This window comes from Pinus tabuliformis, chromosome 2_1 (assembly GCF_031772625.1).
Source record: "Pinus tabuliformis cultivar Carrire ecotype Pingquan chromosome 2_1, CPIR1, whole genome shotgun sequence".
Lineage (NCBI taxonomy): Eukaryota > Viridiplantae > Streptophyta > Pinopsida > Pinales > Pinaceae > Pinus > Pinus tabuliformis.
Genome location: NC_142299.1, coordinates 180516304 through 180536523, shown reverse-complemented (window position 1 = coordinate 180536523; position 20220 = coordinate 180516304). Strand labels below are relative to the sequence as shown.

General features: G+C 38.6%; 1 protein-coding gene across 1 annotated transcript in view; it reads right to left on the bottom strand.

Annotated features, from left to right (window-relative positions):
* The window catches only part of LOC149199305 (uncharacterized), a 94260-nt gene extending 80879 nt beyond the window's left edge, over positions 1-13381 (bottom strand). Inside the window, exons 1-3 of the mRNA XM_089402375.1 lie at positions 12287-13381; positions 12076-12183; positions 11639-11949 (exon numbers count right to left, since the gene is read on the bottom strand). Of these exons, the coding sequence (XP_089258501.1) occupies positions 11639-11949; positions 12076-12183; positions 12287-13207 (1340 nt within the window). The 5' untranslated portion in view covers positions 13208-13381. The remainder of the gene's footprint in view (positions 1-11638; positions 11950-12075; positions 12184-12286) is intronic.
* Positions 13382-20220: the final 6839 nt, after the last annotated feature.

The following is a 20220-nucleotide window of genomic DNA, read 5'->3' as shown; positions in this document are numbered from 1 at the left end:
TCTACCTCACTACTACCCGACCAGACATTTCATTTACTATTGGAATCCTCTCCAGGTTCATGCAAAAGCCTTGTGAGGGACATTGGTCTGCTGCAAAAAGAGTTCTAAGGTACTTGAAGGGAACTCAAGACCTTGGAATCAAGTATACACAGGTGGACGACTTCAGCTTGATTGGATACTCTGATTCAGACTTCGATGGAGACAAAGAAACTAGGGTATCTACTTCAGGATATGCTATGAGTCTTGGATCAGGAGCTGTCTCCTGGAGATCACGCAAACAATCAGTTCCAGCAGATTCCACAACAGAAGCAGAATACATGGCAGCAGCTAAAGCAACGAAAGAAATTGTGTGGCTCAGGAAAATTCTTGAAGATTTGCAGGTAAAACAAGTACAATCAACTCCACTCATGATTGATAACACCTCTGCAATAAAGTTGGCCAAGAACCCAAAGTTCCATGATCGAACAAAGCATATCAATACTAAATATCATCTGATTCGACATCATGTTGAGGCCAAAACAATCCATCTCCGTCATTGTTCCACAAATGAGCAAATTGCAGACATCTTCACCAAAGCACTTGGAAGGGAAAAGCTTGAATGATTCAGAATGATGCTTGGACTCACCAACATCCCTTCAGATTAAGGGGAGGAATGTTGACACCTAATCTTCATGATTGGGAATTTTATGTAAATAAATAAATTGGGAAGGTGAACAGTCATCCGGAGATGAACTGAACAATCACTCCCTATTGTATATAACAATGGGTTACCTATGGAATATACACGAATCAGTTTTTTCTGCCTGTGGAGAGTTACTACATGGCCTGACAGTCAGCGCCCATAACTCTCTGGAACCAATAGGGCAGGCAACAGACTTAGCCAGTCAGTCTAGCATTGAGGGCATAACCAACGAAAAACCCTCATGAAGGGAGGTAGATTCCTACATTGGGAAAGCATTCATGGAATTGGAGCATCCCTCTTGTCTCCCTAAAGGATATGACAACCTCTTCCTCTACCTGGAGCAATAGGAACATGCTAGGAAGTAAAAGGCTTGGCAAGGCAAGTTTCCAAGGGAGAAAATGCATCTCACCTAGACCAAGACCAAGACCGATGAGGATAAGGAATAGCCCAAACATGCATGCTAAATTCCCTAGATAGACATTCTCAGAGTCTCAATTTTCTCAATTTTACATGTCATTTAGTTGCTCTTGTCTACTTAGTTTCAATTATGTTTACTTTGCTTTAATGTCATTCCATCACCATTATGGTTAATACCTCTTTGGGAGACCATCTAGCTTCCCTCTTGAGCTGATGGTCTCCCTAATTTTCTCCTCATTATATACATTTTTTTGTCTACAAGCAACTTCGAGGTACAAACTACTCTTGACCTCCATGATTGTATTTTATGTAAAATTTTGAAAATATACAAATATTACCCTGCTTACCCCTTAATTTCTTTTTTATTAAACTTATTTAAAATTTAAGATCAAAGATTTGACTCGTGAACAGTTGGGAAGATGACAATGAAGGTGAATAATTGATTTCAAGAGAGAAAAAACAGAGAGAGCCTTTGTTTCTGAACAAAAAAAGGCTCTGTTTCCTTTTGCGTTGTATCTAATTCCTGATCTGAATTGAAAAAATGATTCTTATGTTGTGGGTTGAATGATACTTTCTTTGGACTCTTACAGAAAAATTGTTAGGCTCACATGGAATGTAAACAACCATAAATGATAGAACAATGAAATGCATATATTATTGACACGATATACATTTATAATACATAGTGTGACCCTTGGATTCATATTCCAAGCGATCTCTTGGACTCCGGTGGTTGTTCACATTCCACACCAACCCATAGAGGATTAGGTGTCCGACATTTCCCCCCTTAATCTGAAGGGGTATGTATGAGTCCAAGAAGAGAGTTGTAATACAAAATGTGCAAAAATGCACGGGAGCACTAGGCTGAATGTGCTCTCTGAAATGTTGGTATAAGGAGGTGGTTTAAGGATGACCACCAACACTGGAATGCTTAGTGCAGTTCCCAGAACTCTTCCAAGTCTGGCAAGAAGCTAAAATATTCTGCAAGAGGAAGTGTCCCTAATTCTTTGGAGAGGGAGACCTTCAACCTGAAACAGGGAGGTCTACAACCTGCAATGGTTTAAGGATGACCACCAACTCTGGAATGCTTAATGCAATTCCTGGAACTCTTCCAAAATTAGCAAGAAGTTGAAGTCTTCTGCTAGGGGAAGTGTCCTCAATTCTTTGAAGAGATGTCTCAAGCCTGCAATAGATGGTTTAAGGTTGATCATCAGCCGAAGGCATGCTCATGGGCATCTTTGTCGCTGGCTACAACTCTAAATCTGGTATGGCAGGTTGTGGCTCAAGCTCGCTTGATGTGGCTTTGAAGCTTGTAGATGACCATCACTTCCCCCCTTGTCAAATACAAGGTGAGATGATGGAGAAAACTCAATTGCAATATTGTTCAATACTCTAGAACAAGTTCTGACATATGACTGTAATATCTTCTTGGTTGTTGAAGCCCATTGCCAAGAAGAGATCCATCCAAGATGAATCTCTTGCAGGAGGCTTGTTTTTGTAGCATCTATTTGAAGAATGAGTGATTTTATGACAGTGCTCACATGGATGAAGATCAAAACAGTGATCTTTCATATAGCCAACTCGGTCACAGTGTTGGCATTTAACAACTTTTGGTTGCAAATGTGGAGGAGTAGAATCTGGAACAACTGAAGGTGAACCATCATGAAGAAACCCAACGCTCTAAAATTTGATGGTCTTTGAGTAATCTGGAATATAAAAGGAAACTTCCTTATCATATCCAAGATATGTTCTGTGCTTATTGCTGATGAGTTCTTCCCAAGGTTTAATGATGGGTTTGGGACGGGCAGACTGAACTTCTACATCTGCATGAAAATATGATCTGGAACTGGGCACTAAATCAACCTCAACTTTATATTCTTGGTGTTGATGGGAGTCTGTCTCAATGTTCTGAATAGAAACAGGTTCAAAATGATGAATCCATTGTTGTAATTCTTCTTGCTTAAGTTGAGACTCCAACTACAAAAACTCAATATTTTCTTGTGCATTTTGCAAACATATTTGAATGTTAACAAGAGTGGTTTTGCTGATTTTGATAGTGTCACCTGTAGTATATTGTATCAAAGTTTCCAGGGACTCTAATAATTCATAAACTTTGGCCATTTTCCAAACAACTCAAGCTAAAGAAATGAAGGGTGTCGGCTTCAACCGATAATGCACCCGTTTACAATGTAAACAAATTGAGAATATTATTCAGTTTGGATTGATCTTCAAAATAAATGTGTCATTGATTTAATCAAAAATATCAAACTAAAATGTTGAATATAGCACCCCACACCAAGAAAAATTTCAACTATACCTCTAAGATTGCGAGAAGAGATAATGATACTATCATTACTTACTATGCAGTGTTTTCTAATGATAGAAAATATAACATATCCATGGTGAGGGGTTAAGAATTCTTTGAAGCTTCCTGAAAGTGATTGTTGGGCATGGGATCCCCCAAGGCAAGTTGGCCCCATCAAACCAACAGTGATACAAACACACTCGATTGGAGAAAATAGATCATACTTCACTCCCTTCCATCTGGTTCTTTAATTTTTATTTAGGTCGTGGTAATCTGCATTTAGGTCTAGCCAAAATCCGCAGCTTTCCCTTAGATCTTCTTGTTTTCTCCCCTGTCTTTGTGCAGCAATGGCGCTTCACACTGAGAAAACAGTGTCCGATGGACTTCGGGAGGTTGGAGATCGAGTTGGCTACAAAAATTCACACTGGAGCCGAGGGGCCGAGGTTCAAGGGAGAGGACCGAGTGGAAGGATCCCACAACTAACACACAAGAATGCAATGGGCGTAGAGGGAGTAAACAAAGATGTTGGGCATTGGGTTTTCTTAGTAGAGAGAATATTCATGGAGAGACATTAGTCTTCATTACATGGGAGCTCCAGATGTTAACCAACAACATTTAGGCATGGAATATTAAAAACGCATATGATAGTGTATGGAAGGTGGAGCGTTATACCAGAGTTAAAAACACAACATTATAGACTGGTGGCAGAGGACTGTGGTATGCAGGTAGAGGACTGGCGCTCAACTGTGGTATGCCTGCAGAGGACCAGGCGTTAACTGAAGACCATTGATATATATGGAATCAGCCTCCAAATTCAACTGCTCCAGCATGGGCACTTGCCAGACCAGAGACTTGAAAACCTCTCAACTGCAACATTGTCATCCGGTGTGAATACCACAACAACCGTTACTTTTATGATGCCTCTGGAATAACATGTGTAGCAAGCGCTATACCTACTGATTCTGGCATAAGATACGATTGCAGACTCCTATCTGTGGTAGTGTTCTAAAATTATGGGGGTCATGTTGCCTTTTCTCTGCTCACAACATTGTTGCTTGACAACATGTCTGGAAACAGATTGTTGGCATCTCAGAACTGTGATAAAAACCCCGCGGATTCATCTCATGATGAACACAAGTGGTCGCCTATAGTTTTAAAACATCAACGTTCTTTCAAAGACTAGATCAATGGTAGCATTGTGATGAGCAGCAACATTAATGATGTTGAGCTGATGATATCGGTCCCTGAAGAATTTTTGAGTAATGATGAAGAATCAATGAATGCCACCTCACAACTAGTTGAAGAAGAGCAACCAACTACGATTCAATATGAGCTCATTGGACTGCATAGCGACTTGGACTTGGATGCTGAACAATGCACGAGGGACAAGGAATTCAAAGGTTATCTTTGGAGGAGGCGCGAGATGAAATTCAGTGGGGACAGATGAGACCCTCAGATTCCCCCCCCATACATGTATATCAAGATGAGAATGGTACCTTGTGATCCAAGGACAACAGGAAATTGTGGGCTTTTCAAATGGTCGGCGTTACCTCCATTGCAGGGAAGCTTTTCTTTAACCAACTTTTCAGGATGCCTCCTAACAGTGGTCAGTGGGAAGAGGTATCGGTGGCGTAATGTTTTATACCTAAGTGGATATGAATTTGAAACTGATGCATTCAAGACTTTGAAGACGCCTTTTCCAGCCCAGGTACGCTTATGTATTCAGAAGGAATGCTTGACATTACTAGAGGAAAAATTCAAGGCTGCAATTAAAGATAATCACTATGGGAAAAGTAGCTGAAGGAAAGAGCCTGGGTGGTGGTAATAGAAAGATAGGCTTAGATGGCAGAGCCTTAAATTTGATGAGACCATAAATCAATTCCAAACCAAACTCAGATTGGAGCAGCTATGAACCAACTATGAACCATATGATATAATGAACATAAAGTGACATGAACCAGTGCTCACAATAATCTCAACGCATATATAAATATGACCCTCATATAAAACGAAATTTAATGCAGGAGTAACCTTCACATATAAACCTTGAACTTCAATTAACACACAGAGAAAGAACGTATATACCAGGATTTAGTGGGGAAGAGAGCCAAATTTAGGTCCTGTGTTCTAACGGGTGCAGATTTCAGAGAATCTAGATAATGCCTAGGTCTGGAAACAAACTCACAGAGAATGACCACAAAAAATAGTGGCTCAAATTGGAGCACGACAGGAATTCGCCTGCTCTGATACCATGTTAGGCTCACATGGAATGTAAACAACCATAAATGATAGAACAATGAATTTCATATATTATTGACATGATATACATTTATAGTACATGGTGTGACCCTTGTATTCATATTCCAAGTGGTCTCTTGGACTCCAGTGGTTGTTCACATTCCACACCAACCCATAGAGGATTAGGTGTCAAACAAAAACTTGTTAGAAGTGTTTCTTTTCTCCTTGTCTATTTAATTTATTAGATGTGATGTATGAATTATGTTAAAATTGGAAACTAGGGCCAAACTCCACATGGGTCATCTTATTTATGGCAGCTGATATTTTTCTTGGATTCCTCTCTCCGAGAGGTGTAGGATTGGTCAAGAGATCATCTGATTCTGACATGTACAAATGAAGTTATCAATTTATTTTCATTATGGACAAATTGTCAAGGTCATCCAACAAACTTATGTAGGCTCAGAAGCCCAACAGTCACGTCCATTCATCCTCAATGTTTGTTATAAATACATGATGCCTTAGCCTCATTTGGACACACTCATCTTCACACTTCTCTTTCTCTCTCTTCATTGATTGGGTGCGGATTTCTGGGCCTCTCTCTCTCCACACATCCAAAATTTTAGGAGGCCGAAATTTCAGGAGACCGAATTTTTGGACAGTTTGACCATGCGTTGACCAGTAGCATTGACATGTTTGACTGCGTTTTTGGGTGAGATATTTCTGTTTGGGCAGGCCGCATTTCTGGGCACAGAAATCAAGATCAAATGTTGACTTTGACCAGCATTCACTGCAGCTAGGGCTGACAGCAGAGTTGGTTGTTTGACCAGGTTTGACTGGACTATTTTGGGTTGTTTTGAGGGTTTATTCATCTTGTTGTTTGGAGGCCAAAGTTGACTGAAGTTGACCAAATTGTTGAGGGTCAAATCTTCCCTTTTGACCGGCATTGACTTTTCTCATTAGGGCTCTTTTACTGTTGTTACAAAATATCAAATTTGTAAATTGTACTATCTCTCTCTGCTGAACTATTGAAGACTATAAGAAGATTTGATCAAGGGTTTCCCCACATTGGGGTTTATCCCTGGCTGGTGCCACATCTTGTGTCCTCTTGTCTTGGCTTGTCTTCTATTGTTTATATTTATGTTCTACCTACATTTTACTATCATGTTGATGTGATTGCTAATCTAAATATTGATACTGGGCTATTAAAGAAATTGAATTAAAATTGCTCTAAAGCATAGAAAATACCATTTTGCTTAAAATTAACATGGTATCAGAGCTGAGGTGAAGACAAATCCCAAGCAAGAGTGAAAGAGAAATCACCAAAGACAGTTGGACAAGGACAAAAGGCTCAATGGGTTCCTCATCCTACTTCCCGGCTGAAGACAATCTCCATAATAAATCTAACTATCATGGATGGAAAATGTCTCTTGATTTGACCTTGGAAGAACAAGAAGTGATGGATTATGTGTAGGGTAAAATCCCTGAGCCTCCTTCAAATGCACCAGCTATTGCAAAGACCAGGTACAATAGCGATGAATTCAAAGCAAGGAAGATTACTAGGGATTTCATTGACAAGCGTTTGGTGGCCTACATCTCCGAATTGAATACCTCCAAGGAGATCTACAACATGTTGATCAACATGTTCAAGGTTAGTAATGCTAATCAAATTCTATTTCTCAAGAATAAGTTGAAAGATATTAAGAAGGGCAAGGACGAGGATATTCAATCATACTTCTTAAGGATCACTGAGATCAAGAATGATCTACTTTTGATTGGAGAAGTCATTCCTGACAGGGAACTTACTCTCACCACCCTTGGAGGACTCCCACTTGAGTGGTATGTATTTAGAACCACTATACTCAACAATGATCGAATTCCAGGGTTTGAAGAATTGATGTCAAGATGCATTCAAGAAGAAACAAGAATGGTGGAGCAAGAAATGCCTTCTATTAGAAGCAACCCCACTGCATTCTCCACTCATGCCAAAAGGAGAAATAATGCAGGGTCTAAAGGTCATTTCCATGGAAAGACTGGATCTAAGGGAGGAAGGAAGGGCAAGTGCGTTGTTTGCAATAAGTTTGGCCACTATGCAAGGGAGTGTCCAAATAGAAGGGACACATCACATGATGATGATCACAATCATTCCAGGGGTAACTTCAACAACAACAATCAAAGGAATGGCAGGTCCAATGGCAAGAGAAAAAGGAATGTGGGACATCAAGGAAATGGTTGACCCTCCAAGAGATCAAGGAACTCTAGGTATAAAGAATCCAATGTTGTTAACAATAAGCAAAAAGAGTACTATCTTATATCGGCCCTCTCCACTGCCTCTCCTCCGAACACTTTGGGAAATTGGCTGATTGATAGTGGTGCCTCAAGGCACTTCACCGTATACAAGGAAGCCCTCTCTAATCTGATAGAAAAGGAGACAAACTTGGAGATCATCCTTGGAGACGATGCCACCTATCTCATGAAGGGAGTAGAGAATGTTACCCTTCAATTGAATCAAGGTAACACTATTCATTTGCAAGAAGTACTATATGTACCCGATCTCAAGAAGAACCTGGTGTCCATTTCAGCAATGGAAGATAAAGGATTCAAGGTGGCTTTTATCGATGGAAAGGTACGTGTTTGGAAAAGAAATTTTAACGATGCTTTTAATCTTGTGTTTAGGGTTGACAATTTGTATCAAGTTGGAGGAAGTCCATTGGGAGCCATGTCTTGCGACACATCTCTACAATATGAACTATGGCACTAGATGTTTGCCCATCTTCATTATAAGGCCCTACCCAATGTGAGACAGATGGTGACAGGTATGCCCGAATTCAAAGTAGAGCATGAAGGTGTATATCAAGGATGTGCCAAAGGAAAATTTACAAGGGGGCCATTCCCCTCAAGTAATAGCAAGACCATAGACATATTACAGTTGATCCACTCTGACATATCTGGTACGATGCTCGTAAACTCTTTGGGAGAATATTTATATTATCTCACCTTTACGGATGATTATTCTCGCAAAACTTGGATCTACTTCTTGAAGAAGAAGGATGAAGTGTTCACCTAGTTCTGACACTTCAAAGCCTTTATCGAAAACCAATCCGAGAAGAAAATCAAGATATTGAGGACTGATAATGGGACCGAGTACGAATCCAATGAATTCCAAGCTTATTGCAGAGAAGCTGGCATTAAGAGGGAGACTACAACACCATACACTCCCGAGCAGAATGGTGTGGCTAAAAGGAAGAATCACACTATTGTAGAAGTTGTTCGTGCCATGCTTCATGATCAAGGGCTTCCGAAGTTCCTATGGGATGAAGTTGCAAATACTGTTGTGTATGTTCAAAACCAATGCCCTCATCAAGCATTGGACTCCAAGACTCTCGAAGAAATGTTCACTGGTAAGAAACCTGATGTCTCTCATTTTAAAATTTTTGGAAGTCCCGTATATTTTCATGTGCCGAAAGAGAAAAGAAGCAAATTGGGTGCATCTGGGAAGAAAGGAATCTTTGTGGGCTATAGTGAAAATTCTAAGGGATATAGAATTTATGTGGTTGGTCAAAGGGAAGTTGAGATAAGTCATGATGTCACCTTCGACAAAGATATGGCCCTTAGGAAGATCAACAACCTTCCTATCCCAAGGAAGGACAAAGAAGCTGACAACGAAAAACAGGGTGCAAAAGAAGATGAAACAATGCCAGATGTTGATGAACCTATGGATCCTATTGATCCTCCTCCTCAAGAGCCCTCCTCCTCCAAGAGGAGACCCTCATGGCTTAGGGAGACTCTCGAAGATGTCGAGAGACATATTGCACCAAGGGGGACCTTCCGTGAAAGCAAGAAACCAAACAGGTATCAAGGATACTTGACCATCATGAGCACTATTATTCAAAATGAGCCTTCATCATTTGAAGAATTCGTGAAGCAACAAGTATGGAAGGAGGCTATGGATGAAGAATACAAGTCAATTATGAAGAATGATGTCTGGGATGTGGTGCCTAGACCCGAGGACAAATCAGTTGTCACCTCTAAGTGGCTCTACAAAATCCAGCATGGAGCTGATGGAAGTGCAGAAAAGTTCAAGGCTCGCTTTGTTGCTCGAGGCTTCTCTCAAAAGGAAGGTGTAGATTACGATGAGATATTTGCACCTGTTGCCCGATACACCACCATTCGCTCGATCATAGCCCTTGCTTCCTCGCAAGGATGGAACCTACATTAGATGGATGTCAAGACCGCTTTCTTGCATGGTTCGATCAAAGAGGAAGTCTATGTGGAACAACCCAAGGGGTTTGAGGTTCATGACCGGGAATCTCATGTATGCAGGTTGAAGAAAGCTCTCTATGGATTGAAGCAAGCACCCCAAGCTTGGTATGAGAGGATCGATAACTATCTGATGAAGATGAGATTCACTAGAAGTGAAGCCAATCCGAACCTTTACTTTAAGGTTGAAAATGATAAACCTCTCATTCTGGTACTTTATTTGGATGACCTCTTTCTGACAGGTGTAGACCCTCTCATTCACAAATGTAAGAGGGAGTTGGCTTATGAATTTAAGATGAAGGACCTAGGATCGATGCACTACTTCTTAGGGTTGGAGGTCTTGCAAAAACCAAGTGAAATTTTCTTATCTCAAGGGAAATATGTTGTGAAGATATTGGAAAGATTTGGGATGGTGGACTGCAAGCCTGTGACTACCCCGATGGAACTTAACTTTAAGAAGTTATGTGGTAGTGCTGCTAGACCTGAATTGGGAAATGCTTCTGAGTATTGTTAACTCAGAGGAGCATTGATGTTCTTGGTGAACTCCTGTCCAGACATATGTTTTGCAGTTAACACATTGAGCCAATATATGGTTGAGCCTCATCATATACATTGGATTGGTGCCAAGAATCTTCTGATATATCTTCGGGGCACAATCACTCATGGATTGAGATACATTGCCGGAGATGTGAGGTTGCATGTTTATTTTGATGCTGATTAGGCTGACAGTGTGGTGGATCACAAGAGCACTTATGGATGTCATTTTTCTTTGGGTTCTGCTTTGATAACTTGGATGAGCAGGAAGAAGAAATCGGTTGCCTTGAGCACCGTTGAGGCCGAATACATAGCTGCTAGTATGGCCTCCTATGAAGCTGTCTAGTTGAGGAAGCTCTTCAGTGAGTTGTTTGGACATGTGTTGGATACCATGTGATCCTATGCGACAACCAGAGTGGGATCCGATTATCAGAGAATCCTGTGTTTCATGATCGCTCCAAGCATATAGATATCAGGTACCACTTTATCCAAGATATGGTACAACCAGGAGCAATAAGAGGTACAAACTATCCCTAACCTCCATGATTGTATTTTATGTAAATTTTTTAAAATATACAAATATTACCCTGCTTACCCCTTAAAAAATTTTTATTAAACTTATTTGAAATTTAAGATCAAAGATTTGACTCGTGAACAGTTGGGAAGATGGCAACGAAGGTGAATAACTGATTTCAAGAGAGAAAAAACAGAGAGTGCCTCTCTTTCTTAACAGAAAAAGGCTCAGTTTCCTTTTGCGTTGTATCTAATTCCTGATCTGAATTGAATAAACTATTCTTATGATCTGGGTTGAATGATACTTTCTTTGGACTATCACAGAAAAACTTGTTGGAAGTGTTTCTTTGCTCATTGTCTCTTTAATTTATTAGATGTGCTGTATGAATTAGGTAAGAAAACCTCTTTTAAGAGCTGCATTACCCTCTCTATTTCCACTTTTAGACAACCTATTACAGCTGCAGGCTCTTATTTATGTGTATGTTTGAAAAAGATTGTAACAGATTTGCTTTCCCAGAAGATAGCATATTCACATCGAGTTCTTTGTTTTGGTTAATTTGCAGGTTCTGGAGTATTTGATTGTTTGCTTTTATAACAGAGTTGTGGGGCTTTCATCAGGGGGCCTCTGCTATATGTGCATATCAAAATAAACCGTCACACAAATAAATAGATTAGAATGTTGATTTACTCACTTGGAATATTTTGACGAGTCAATCTGATAACAGCACCTGGTGCAGCCTTCAATTATCAATTCGGTTGCCTCTTTGATTAGATTGTGCATTCCTTCATCTTCATTCAACTGACGGCGTTCTTTAAATTGTCTGACAACTTTGGCCAGAAAAAACATTTCCTTCAGAAGACGTAGGCACTCAGCTTTATTGACTTTAACTTCTTCGAGCCTCTCCAAGATATTCTCTACCACAAGAAGACCTGCAGTAACCAACTGTGCCGTTCCCAGACCTTCAACAGCTGTCTTGATCGCGTCCCGGGGAATAACACTTTTCTGAAATAAACATACAAGAAAAATTTAGGGGATGCACAACACAAACAAGAAGAATTTGAGCATATGAATAAAAGGGTTTGTAAATAAAACATTGTCAAATGATGAAGGTCCAAGTTTACTACGCACAACGACATTGATTCCCTCTGATATCAGCTTCTTTAATTTGAAGAATGTTTTGGTGGTAGTGGGCCAATATTGTTGAGCCCCTTTTGTTTGTGGCGGTTTTTCCCTTTCCTGGAACAAAATGAAACGGAATTTCATTCACGCTGTTTTATAAATCTGCAGGTCATGATGTCCATATAAAAATCACACAATATCTATAGCGATACGCTTTTACCTTGAGTCGCAAGCGTTCGGATATGCGCTCAATAAGGGCATCCAGATCCACGTCCACATTGTCTCCTTCAAGCCCAGCAGCATCTTTGTTTGTGTTGGTAATAGAAGAGGAGTGGGCTTCTCCAGGTTGAGTAGAGGAGGAGGCAACCGATTGTTGGGAGTGATGAATATCATCTGTCGCCATGGCCAACGTTGGAACGCGGGAAGAAGCGGAGGAGGTAGCAGTTTCTGGAACGGTGGAAGAGGAGGAGGGCATCCCTTGAAGAGAAGAGGAGTGGGCTTCTCCAGGTTGAGTAGAGGAGGAGGCAACCGATTGTTGGGAGTGATGAATATCATCTGTCGCCGTGGCCACCGTTGGAACGCGGGAAGAAGCGGAGGAGGTAGCAGTTTCTGGAACGGTGGAAGAGGAGGAGGGCATCCCTTGAAGAGAAGAGGAGTGGGCTTCTCCAGGTTGAGTAGAGGAGGAGGCAACCGATTGTTGGGAGTGACGAATATCATCTGTCGCCATGGCCACCGTTGGAACGCGGGAAGAAGCGGAGGAGATAGCAGAAGCGGAGGAGGTAGCAGTTTCTGGAACGGTGGAAGAGGAGGAGGCAGCACATGGTGGAGCTAATGGAATGGAAGAGGCACCACCTGATGGAGAAGAAGGCACCACCTCATCCTGCTTTACAACAACAGCGCAAGAGGCGTCTTGATGTGCAGAAGAAGATGAAAAGGACGGCTCGATACTCTTGCCTTGGGCACCAGAAGTTGACGATGATGGAGGGGTTTGGAGATGATGTCCTGTTGCTACCATTTCTGTCGGAGAAGGAGCGTTTGGGTCAACAGCTGCAGCAGAAGCATCTGGCAGGGCAGAGGGAGAAGGGGTGTTCCTCCCCGAAAAACAAGAAAAACAGGAGCAGCAGCTACTTCTCCTGGTCATTGTTGCTAGAACAAGGTAAGGTTGGAAGCTGAGGATGAGAATAGGAAAAACAAGGAACAATGAGAGTCGAAGAACTGAAATTTGAAAGCTAGCACTTCTCTGAATTCACTCAATCTAGTAGCTTGCAAAGTCAAGGAACGTGATCCCTTTCTACAAGTGACTTGATAGAAGAACATTTATTATGTGATTGATGTGAAGGCTTAATCTCCATAACCCAGAGATAGAAGTGGATGGAAGTCAGTCATCTCATCAGGCCTAAATGGAGATGTTGTGACGAACTCGGATTGTTTCATTGGTCTCTTGATTCAAACTTCATCACATTTAGGGATAATGTTCCAAACTCAATTTCTTGGTCAACTAAGCCAGAGATAGGTGAATTCACGACAAATTTGGGGGTGCAAAGCTTGGTTTGAAGATAACTTTGATGGTTGGAAGTTATGGTGGTGGAAGGTAATTGGGAAATCCAATGCTCCATTCAAAGTGAAACTTACTACTGGGTTGGATCTCAGTCAAAATTTTTTAACTCGGGATGTACTTATTAAGCATAGTTGGATTGGGCCCAACAGATGCCTTCTATGTAAATTTTAGGAAGAATCCTCATTGGATTTTTTTGTCCACTGTAGGTATGTATCTCAAATTATATATCTCATTTGGAGGGAATTCAATCCCAAAGTTATCTAGGATGGTTATGTTCTTACATATTCTATCAAATGTTGGTTATCGGATAAGTTGGTAAGATCCTTTACCAACTAGCCATGCATTCTTTCAATTGTAGTTGGAAAGGTTGTAATTCAAGCCCTTTTAAGGAATTTGATCTTTCTCTTGAATCCTGTGAGACTAAGATCATCTCCCTCGCAAAATAATTTAAGTCTAAGCCAAAGAAAAAAAAATCCAAGGATGCCTCATATGTTAGAACTAGATTTTGACATTCCATGGGGATTTTTCGATGGGCCCTGTAAAGGCCACCTACGGTGTAGGTTTTGTACTATACTTCAACCACTTTCATTTTATGTCCTATACATTTTCCCTTGGTAGATGATCCAACAATGGGGCTAAGTTCATAACCCTTTCATTCCTCTGGGAAATAGCATACAAAAAAAAGAGATAAAAAAATATTTAAATAATGGTGATTCAAAATTGGTCATTGATTGTGCAATCCATAGAGCCTTAGTTAGCAATGTTAGTTTAGAATGTATTATGCATGATACACAATAGGCATCTCAATATTTTGAGTCGATTTATTACTACCATATCCTCCAAGAATTAGACGAGGAAGTTGATGCTTTGTCCAAATAGGCTCTTTATTTGCCTACTAGATCTATTGGACTTTGGGAATTTAGTGATGGGTTTGAGGTAAAGTCCATGGAGACCTTTCTCTGATTCATTTTAACAGTATTAGTCTATTATATAAGTTAAAGGGAATTTTATTTTTTTGTTTGAAGGGAAGTATGAAATGGACATAGACATATATGGTGAAAGCCAATCATTTTTTGATGATTTTATTACACATTAGATTGTACACATTCAATAAATGAATATATATGATATTTTTCCTTGAGAAAATAAAAAAGATACTCAAACATTCTTTATTTATTTTTAAATCAAAGATACAATTTTTTCGTTAAATTATTAATAAGTTTTTAAAGGAGTATTTTATTATCATCTGATGAGTGTGTTGCTAGTTATTTCCATTGATCTCAAGTTCAGGCGGAGCCTATTGATTATATTAGTAATGTGCTAAGCTTATGATGTCATTGATGTCTTGGTTACTTACTAAGTAGCTTATATTTGAAGGCATTTTTCCTATAGGTACCTTGTTCAAAAGACCATGAAAATTTCTTGGTTGGATAACCCTCTTAGAGAGCTTTCCAATGATATATGGAACTTAGTCCAGCTCCCTAATAATAAAGAGAAAACTTAAGTATGAAGTGATGGATTGTAGAAAGACCTGGTTCAAGTTTCGATGGGTCAATGGATATCTTGTCATCCGTCCATATGGGGGTTAAGCAAAGATGAGAACCAAGAATATGACCATTTATTCAAATTCATCTAGCCATCCAGACCCATCCAAAGGCACCAAGACATTTGGGCTTATGAGAGTACAATAAGGAAACCACTTATGAAAATAATACTTTGACCACTAAGTAAATGTGCATGTATGGTGGTAGATATGGTTTATAGTTGTTATCTCCTACCTTCTCTGGTATCTCAAGGGACCATATCTAACCTCTCCATGTCTAGTTTTTTCAATTCAAAAGCTTTATACTTTGAGGGACTTGATGGGCGGAGAGATTGCCTTTTGATTGATATTATGCTAGTGCGCTCTTGTCCAACCAATACTTTTATCAAAATTCGAAAATATCGTTAATGTGATTTTCTTATGTGAATATTTGTAGACTCAGAGATGCAGACTTTGTGTTTTCTGGTATGTATTGCGACAACATGATGGTCTTCCACGAGATGCGAAAAAGGCGCGAGGAAGCTTTGGGGGTCGTGTTCAATCACATCATTAGGGTGCCGAGATGTGAAAAAGGCCCGAGGAAATTGTTTCTAACGTATCTTGAATCAACTAAGATATGCATATTTTGTGACCTTTTGTCGTGTGTATTATCACAATAGGGAAAGACTCCATTTTCTCATCCAAGCCACGCAGATTTTCTGTATTACGACAAGGGAAAGACTCCATTTTCTCATCCAAGCCACGCAGATTTTCTGTATTACGACAAGCGATGCAGAGTTTTTGTGTTTTTTCTGTGTATTAAGACAATATGGTGGCTGCTGGTCTTCCACGAGATGGAAAAACTTTGGAAGTTTTATTACGGCAAGCGATGCAGATTTTTTGTGTTTTTTCTGTATTACGACAAGCGATGCAGATTTTTTGTGTTTTTTCTGTGTATTAAGACAATATGGTGGCTGCTGGTCTTCCACGAGATGGAAAAACTTTGGAAGTTTTATTACGATAAGCGATGCAGATTTTTTGTGTTTTTTCTGTGTATTAAGACAATATGGTGGCTGCTGGTCTTCCACGAGATGGAAAAACTTTAGAAGTTTTATTACGACAAGCGATGCAGATTTTTTGTGTTTTTTTCTGTGTATTAAGACAATATGGTGGCTGCTGGTCTTCCACGAGATGGAAAAACTTTGGAAGTTTGGACCGCCGAGATGAGAAGAAGGCGCAGGGAAAAACTTTGGAAGAATGTTTATGGGTCCTCTTCAATCTCATCTAAAATTAAAATTGGACGGTTGAACGGGTTGGGTGAACAGTCTTCAATGGCATCTAAAATTGGACGAATTGGACGTTTGAGCGAGTTGGGCGAAGAATCTTTAGGGGTCGTCTTCAATGACAGCTAAAATTGGACGTTTGAGCGAGTTGGGCGAAGAATCTTTAGGGGTCGTCTTCAATCAAAACATCTAAAATTGGATGAATTGGAGGATTGAGCGGGTTGGGCGCCAAGATGACAAGAAGGCTTATAAACTTTATTGAAATTACTTAATCGCATCCTGTGGGGTTGAGAGGAGTTTATGAACACCGACAGCAATTCTCTGGGGTTGAGAGGAGAGGATGTTAGCCTCTCTGAAAACAAACAACGTCCCTCTCACCCACTCAACTCTCAAAGTCTTTATTTGCCAAAGAAAATATTTGGCAGGTTAAATACAGACAACTCACCCGGGTTAACACCAGTGGGTAAGAGTCAAGACTATCGTTTTATATTAAATATAAGGAAAGAGTTTTTTTATTTATTTTAAATGTGGATATTAAGATTTTTTTGTTATATATTTTGTAATTTTTTTATATTAAATATTAATAAAAATATATAATTTTTAAGAAATATGAAATTTTTTAATTATAGTTACTTTTAGTATAATTGATATAGAGAGTTTATTTAAAAGAAATATTGAAATATTTTAGTGAAAATAAAAGTAAATTTTTGAAAAAAATAATTGAAAAGCAAGAGAATAAGGAGATGTAGATGTAGAAAAACAGATGTGCTGTTCCGTAATGGTGAACAAGAAAGTAGATAGACATCTGCAATTAGAAAAAGTTGTGCATAAAGATTTTACTATGTGAAAAAATATGTGAAAAAATCTTGTGGATGTACTAAAAAATATTTAAAAAAAGAAATTATGATAAATTCATAAAAGAAAAGAAAGTGAGAATTTTTCAAAACTTTGTTGCATGCGATCTAACTCTCCCATTAAAGAAAAAAGAAAAGAGGAAATGTCATGAGGGTAAGAAAGAGGTTGGTCTTCCCGTACCAAAGAAATATCACGATTGTGCAGCGTTCTTCATAGTAAAACAAATCAAATAGCATCGTGTTTTCACGTCGACTCTCCTTATATTTTATATACGGCATTTTCTGATGGTGGAAGAGAGCCTAATTTCCATTTCTCCTTTTATCGGTGGGCCTTTTGCAAATGACGGCCATTACGTACTCTTGTCCGGCGGCATCATCATCATCCCATGCCTGCTGTGTTATTATGCACTTACAGTTGATAAGGTGGATCCATCGATATTCAAAAGAATTCAATACATCTAATGCTTTGTCCGGGGGCATCATCATCATCCCATGGCTGCTGTGTTATTATGCATTGGTTGCCGGGACGTTATTCAAATGTCTACATACAGTTGATAAGGTGGATCCATCGATATTCAAAAGAAATCAATACATGTAATGCTTTGTTCCCACTTTTCACATGGAGTAAAAGTTGTCTTTATCTTTTGTCGGATTCTTTATCTTTTGTTGGATTCTTCAGAGTACGAAATAAATTGGAATATTGTAGTTTAAAGAAATCACAAATTAACTTAGAAAATAATGGAAATTTTTGCAAAATTATGATAAAATATGGTAAAATTTTTTGAAAATTTGGGTTATAGCTGTCAAACTTTAGGGTTTTGGGCGCCCCAGTTCTTGATGGTGCTTAATCTATTTCCACCATAAAAAAATGATTCAAACACTTGGATTTTTTGAATTTTTTTACCAAATACCGACAAAATATACCATCGCACTAATTTGTGGCCTCCATAGACAACGTTGGCCTCTATAGACAATGCCACAGAGTGGGGCAGCAAGACTTTTGTAATGCTTTGTTGCGGGACCTTCAACTGTAACTTGCCCTTCAACTGTAACTTGCCCTTGGGCAGTTGTATGGAAACAACAGCGTAATTTCCATACCACTTTTTTGACCTTCTAGTATATCTTTAGGTTGAGTTTTTGAAAATTAAGTTTAAAATTTATAAATTGCATAATTGTAGTGTCATGAAATTGTTTTAGTGTAAAAATTATTTATATATTAAAAACATATTTTAAATAATATAAATCACAATCTTGTGAAAATATTTATTCCATTGTAAAGGTAAAAATGTTTAGTGAATAGACTATTTTTTTTAAAGTTGATGCTATGGTGGAGCATAGTGGATATTTTGATCTTTTTGGCATTTTTTCACTCAATTTTACTCTAAATCTGGTAGTCATTCTTTAAAATGGTAAAATTCAGTTGTGTAACTCATTTGAGTGTGTGAATCTTTTAGGCTGAATCCATTTTATGTATTCAAAATCACATAATTAAGTTGCATTTAGCTAGATGTGGTTATGATTATGGACGTACATGAATGTAATGATACAATGTATTTTCAAATAAGATTGAGTATAATGATAAGAAGATACAACAAAAATAAGAAAATTGGAAAGAAAAAAATAGTTGAATAAAATATAGGTTATTTTACATTAGTGTGAAAAAAAGGTTAGTGAAGATAAGAGAATGAGATTTTATCAACTTAAGGTTAATATTTCAAAAAAATAAAATCTCTAATTACAAGGAAAACATTTACCTTGTTAATTTAAGTTAAGCTATTATTACTTCATACTAAAAAGAAGGATATGGAAAAATATATATAGAAGAATATAAAAGAATGCCTATGTTCACTTTGTAAACAAGAAGATGAAGATACATTGCACTTCATGATACATCTTCCTATATACAAAAAAAAGGGAGAAGAAAGAAAGAGAGAGAGAGCATAAGACACAATGCATTATGAAGATTTCAATGTTTTATATAGCTTGTTGAGTTTACTAACACAAAAAATACTAGTTATATTAAGAATGATTCAAAATGCCACTAAAACCTATTGCAAGTTGAGGCATCTTTGGAATAAGGAATGTAAAGGATATTATGCAAGTGGTGTTTATTTTTTAATTATTGGTCCCATGGACGATACAAAGTATTTGTGTTTCTAAGTAAAAGTATTTTATTGCATTCTTATGGCTGGTAATGCTTTGTTATTGGACTTCAAATGCTATTGCCCGTTGTGTGCAATTTGAACTATAAGATGTTAAAAAAAATTAGTGGATTTTCAAAATAGGTGCTACAGTTGATCAATTATCAAGGAATAATGGCTAAATTCCTTGTATTGTCATTTGACTTCAAGAATTAATTACATGGCTCTTATGATTGTGAACACTTGTGACAAATTAGTTGCACTCAAATTTATATTAGAAGATCTGGCCTCTAGGAGGTATACCAGCTAGAATCCTGATCCAAATCCCCCTATGGTTGTTTGTGATCTTGAAACATTACTTAGGAAGGAGGGGATTGTGGTGGAAAGTCAAGCACGTAATATCCCTCTTAGGAGATCTGTCTCTTTACCAGAAATTGATTCTCAAGTTCCTTTGTCTAACACCAGATTCTGCTCCTGTATTGCCGAAATACTAGTGGATTTATATGTTGTTAGTCCTTATACCCCACTTACAGAAAAAGAGTTCAGTCGAAATATTCTTCAACAGTTTAGTAAACTGAAAATTTTAGTTAATAAAGTCTAGAAAACTACTAAAAAGACAGTCTTGTCTCAAAAAACAGGCCCTTTACAAGCCAGTTCAATTTATGGTTCTGTCTTCACATCATTTTTGGGTCCTTCATCGTCTGTTTCAACATATATACATCCAGTTTTTCCATCATTTGTTGTTTCTGTCACACCGTCCGCTAGTCACCCAACTACTCAGGTAGTAGTCATGGCA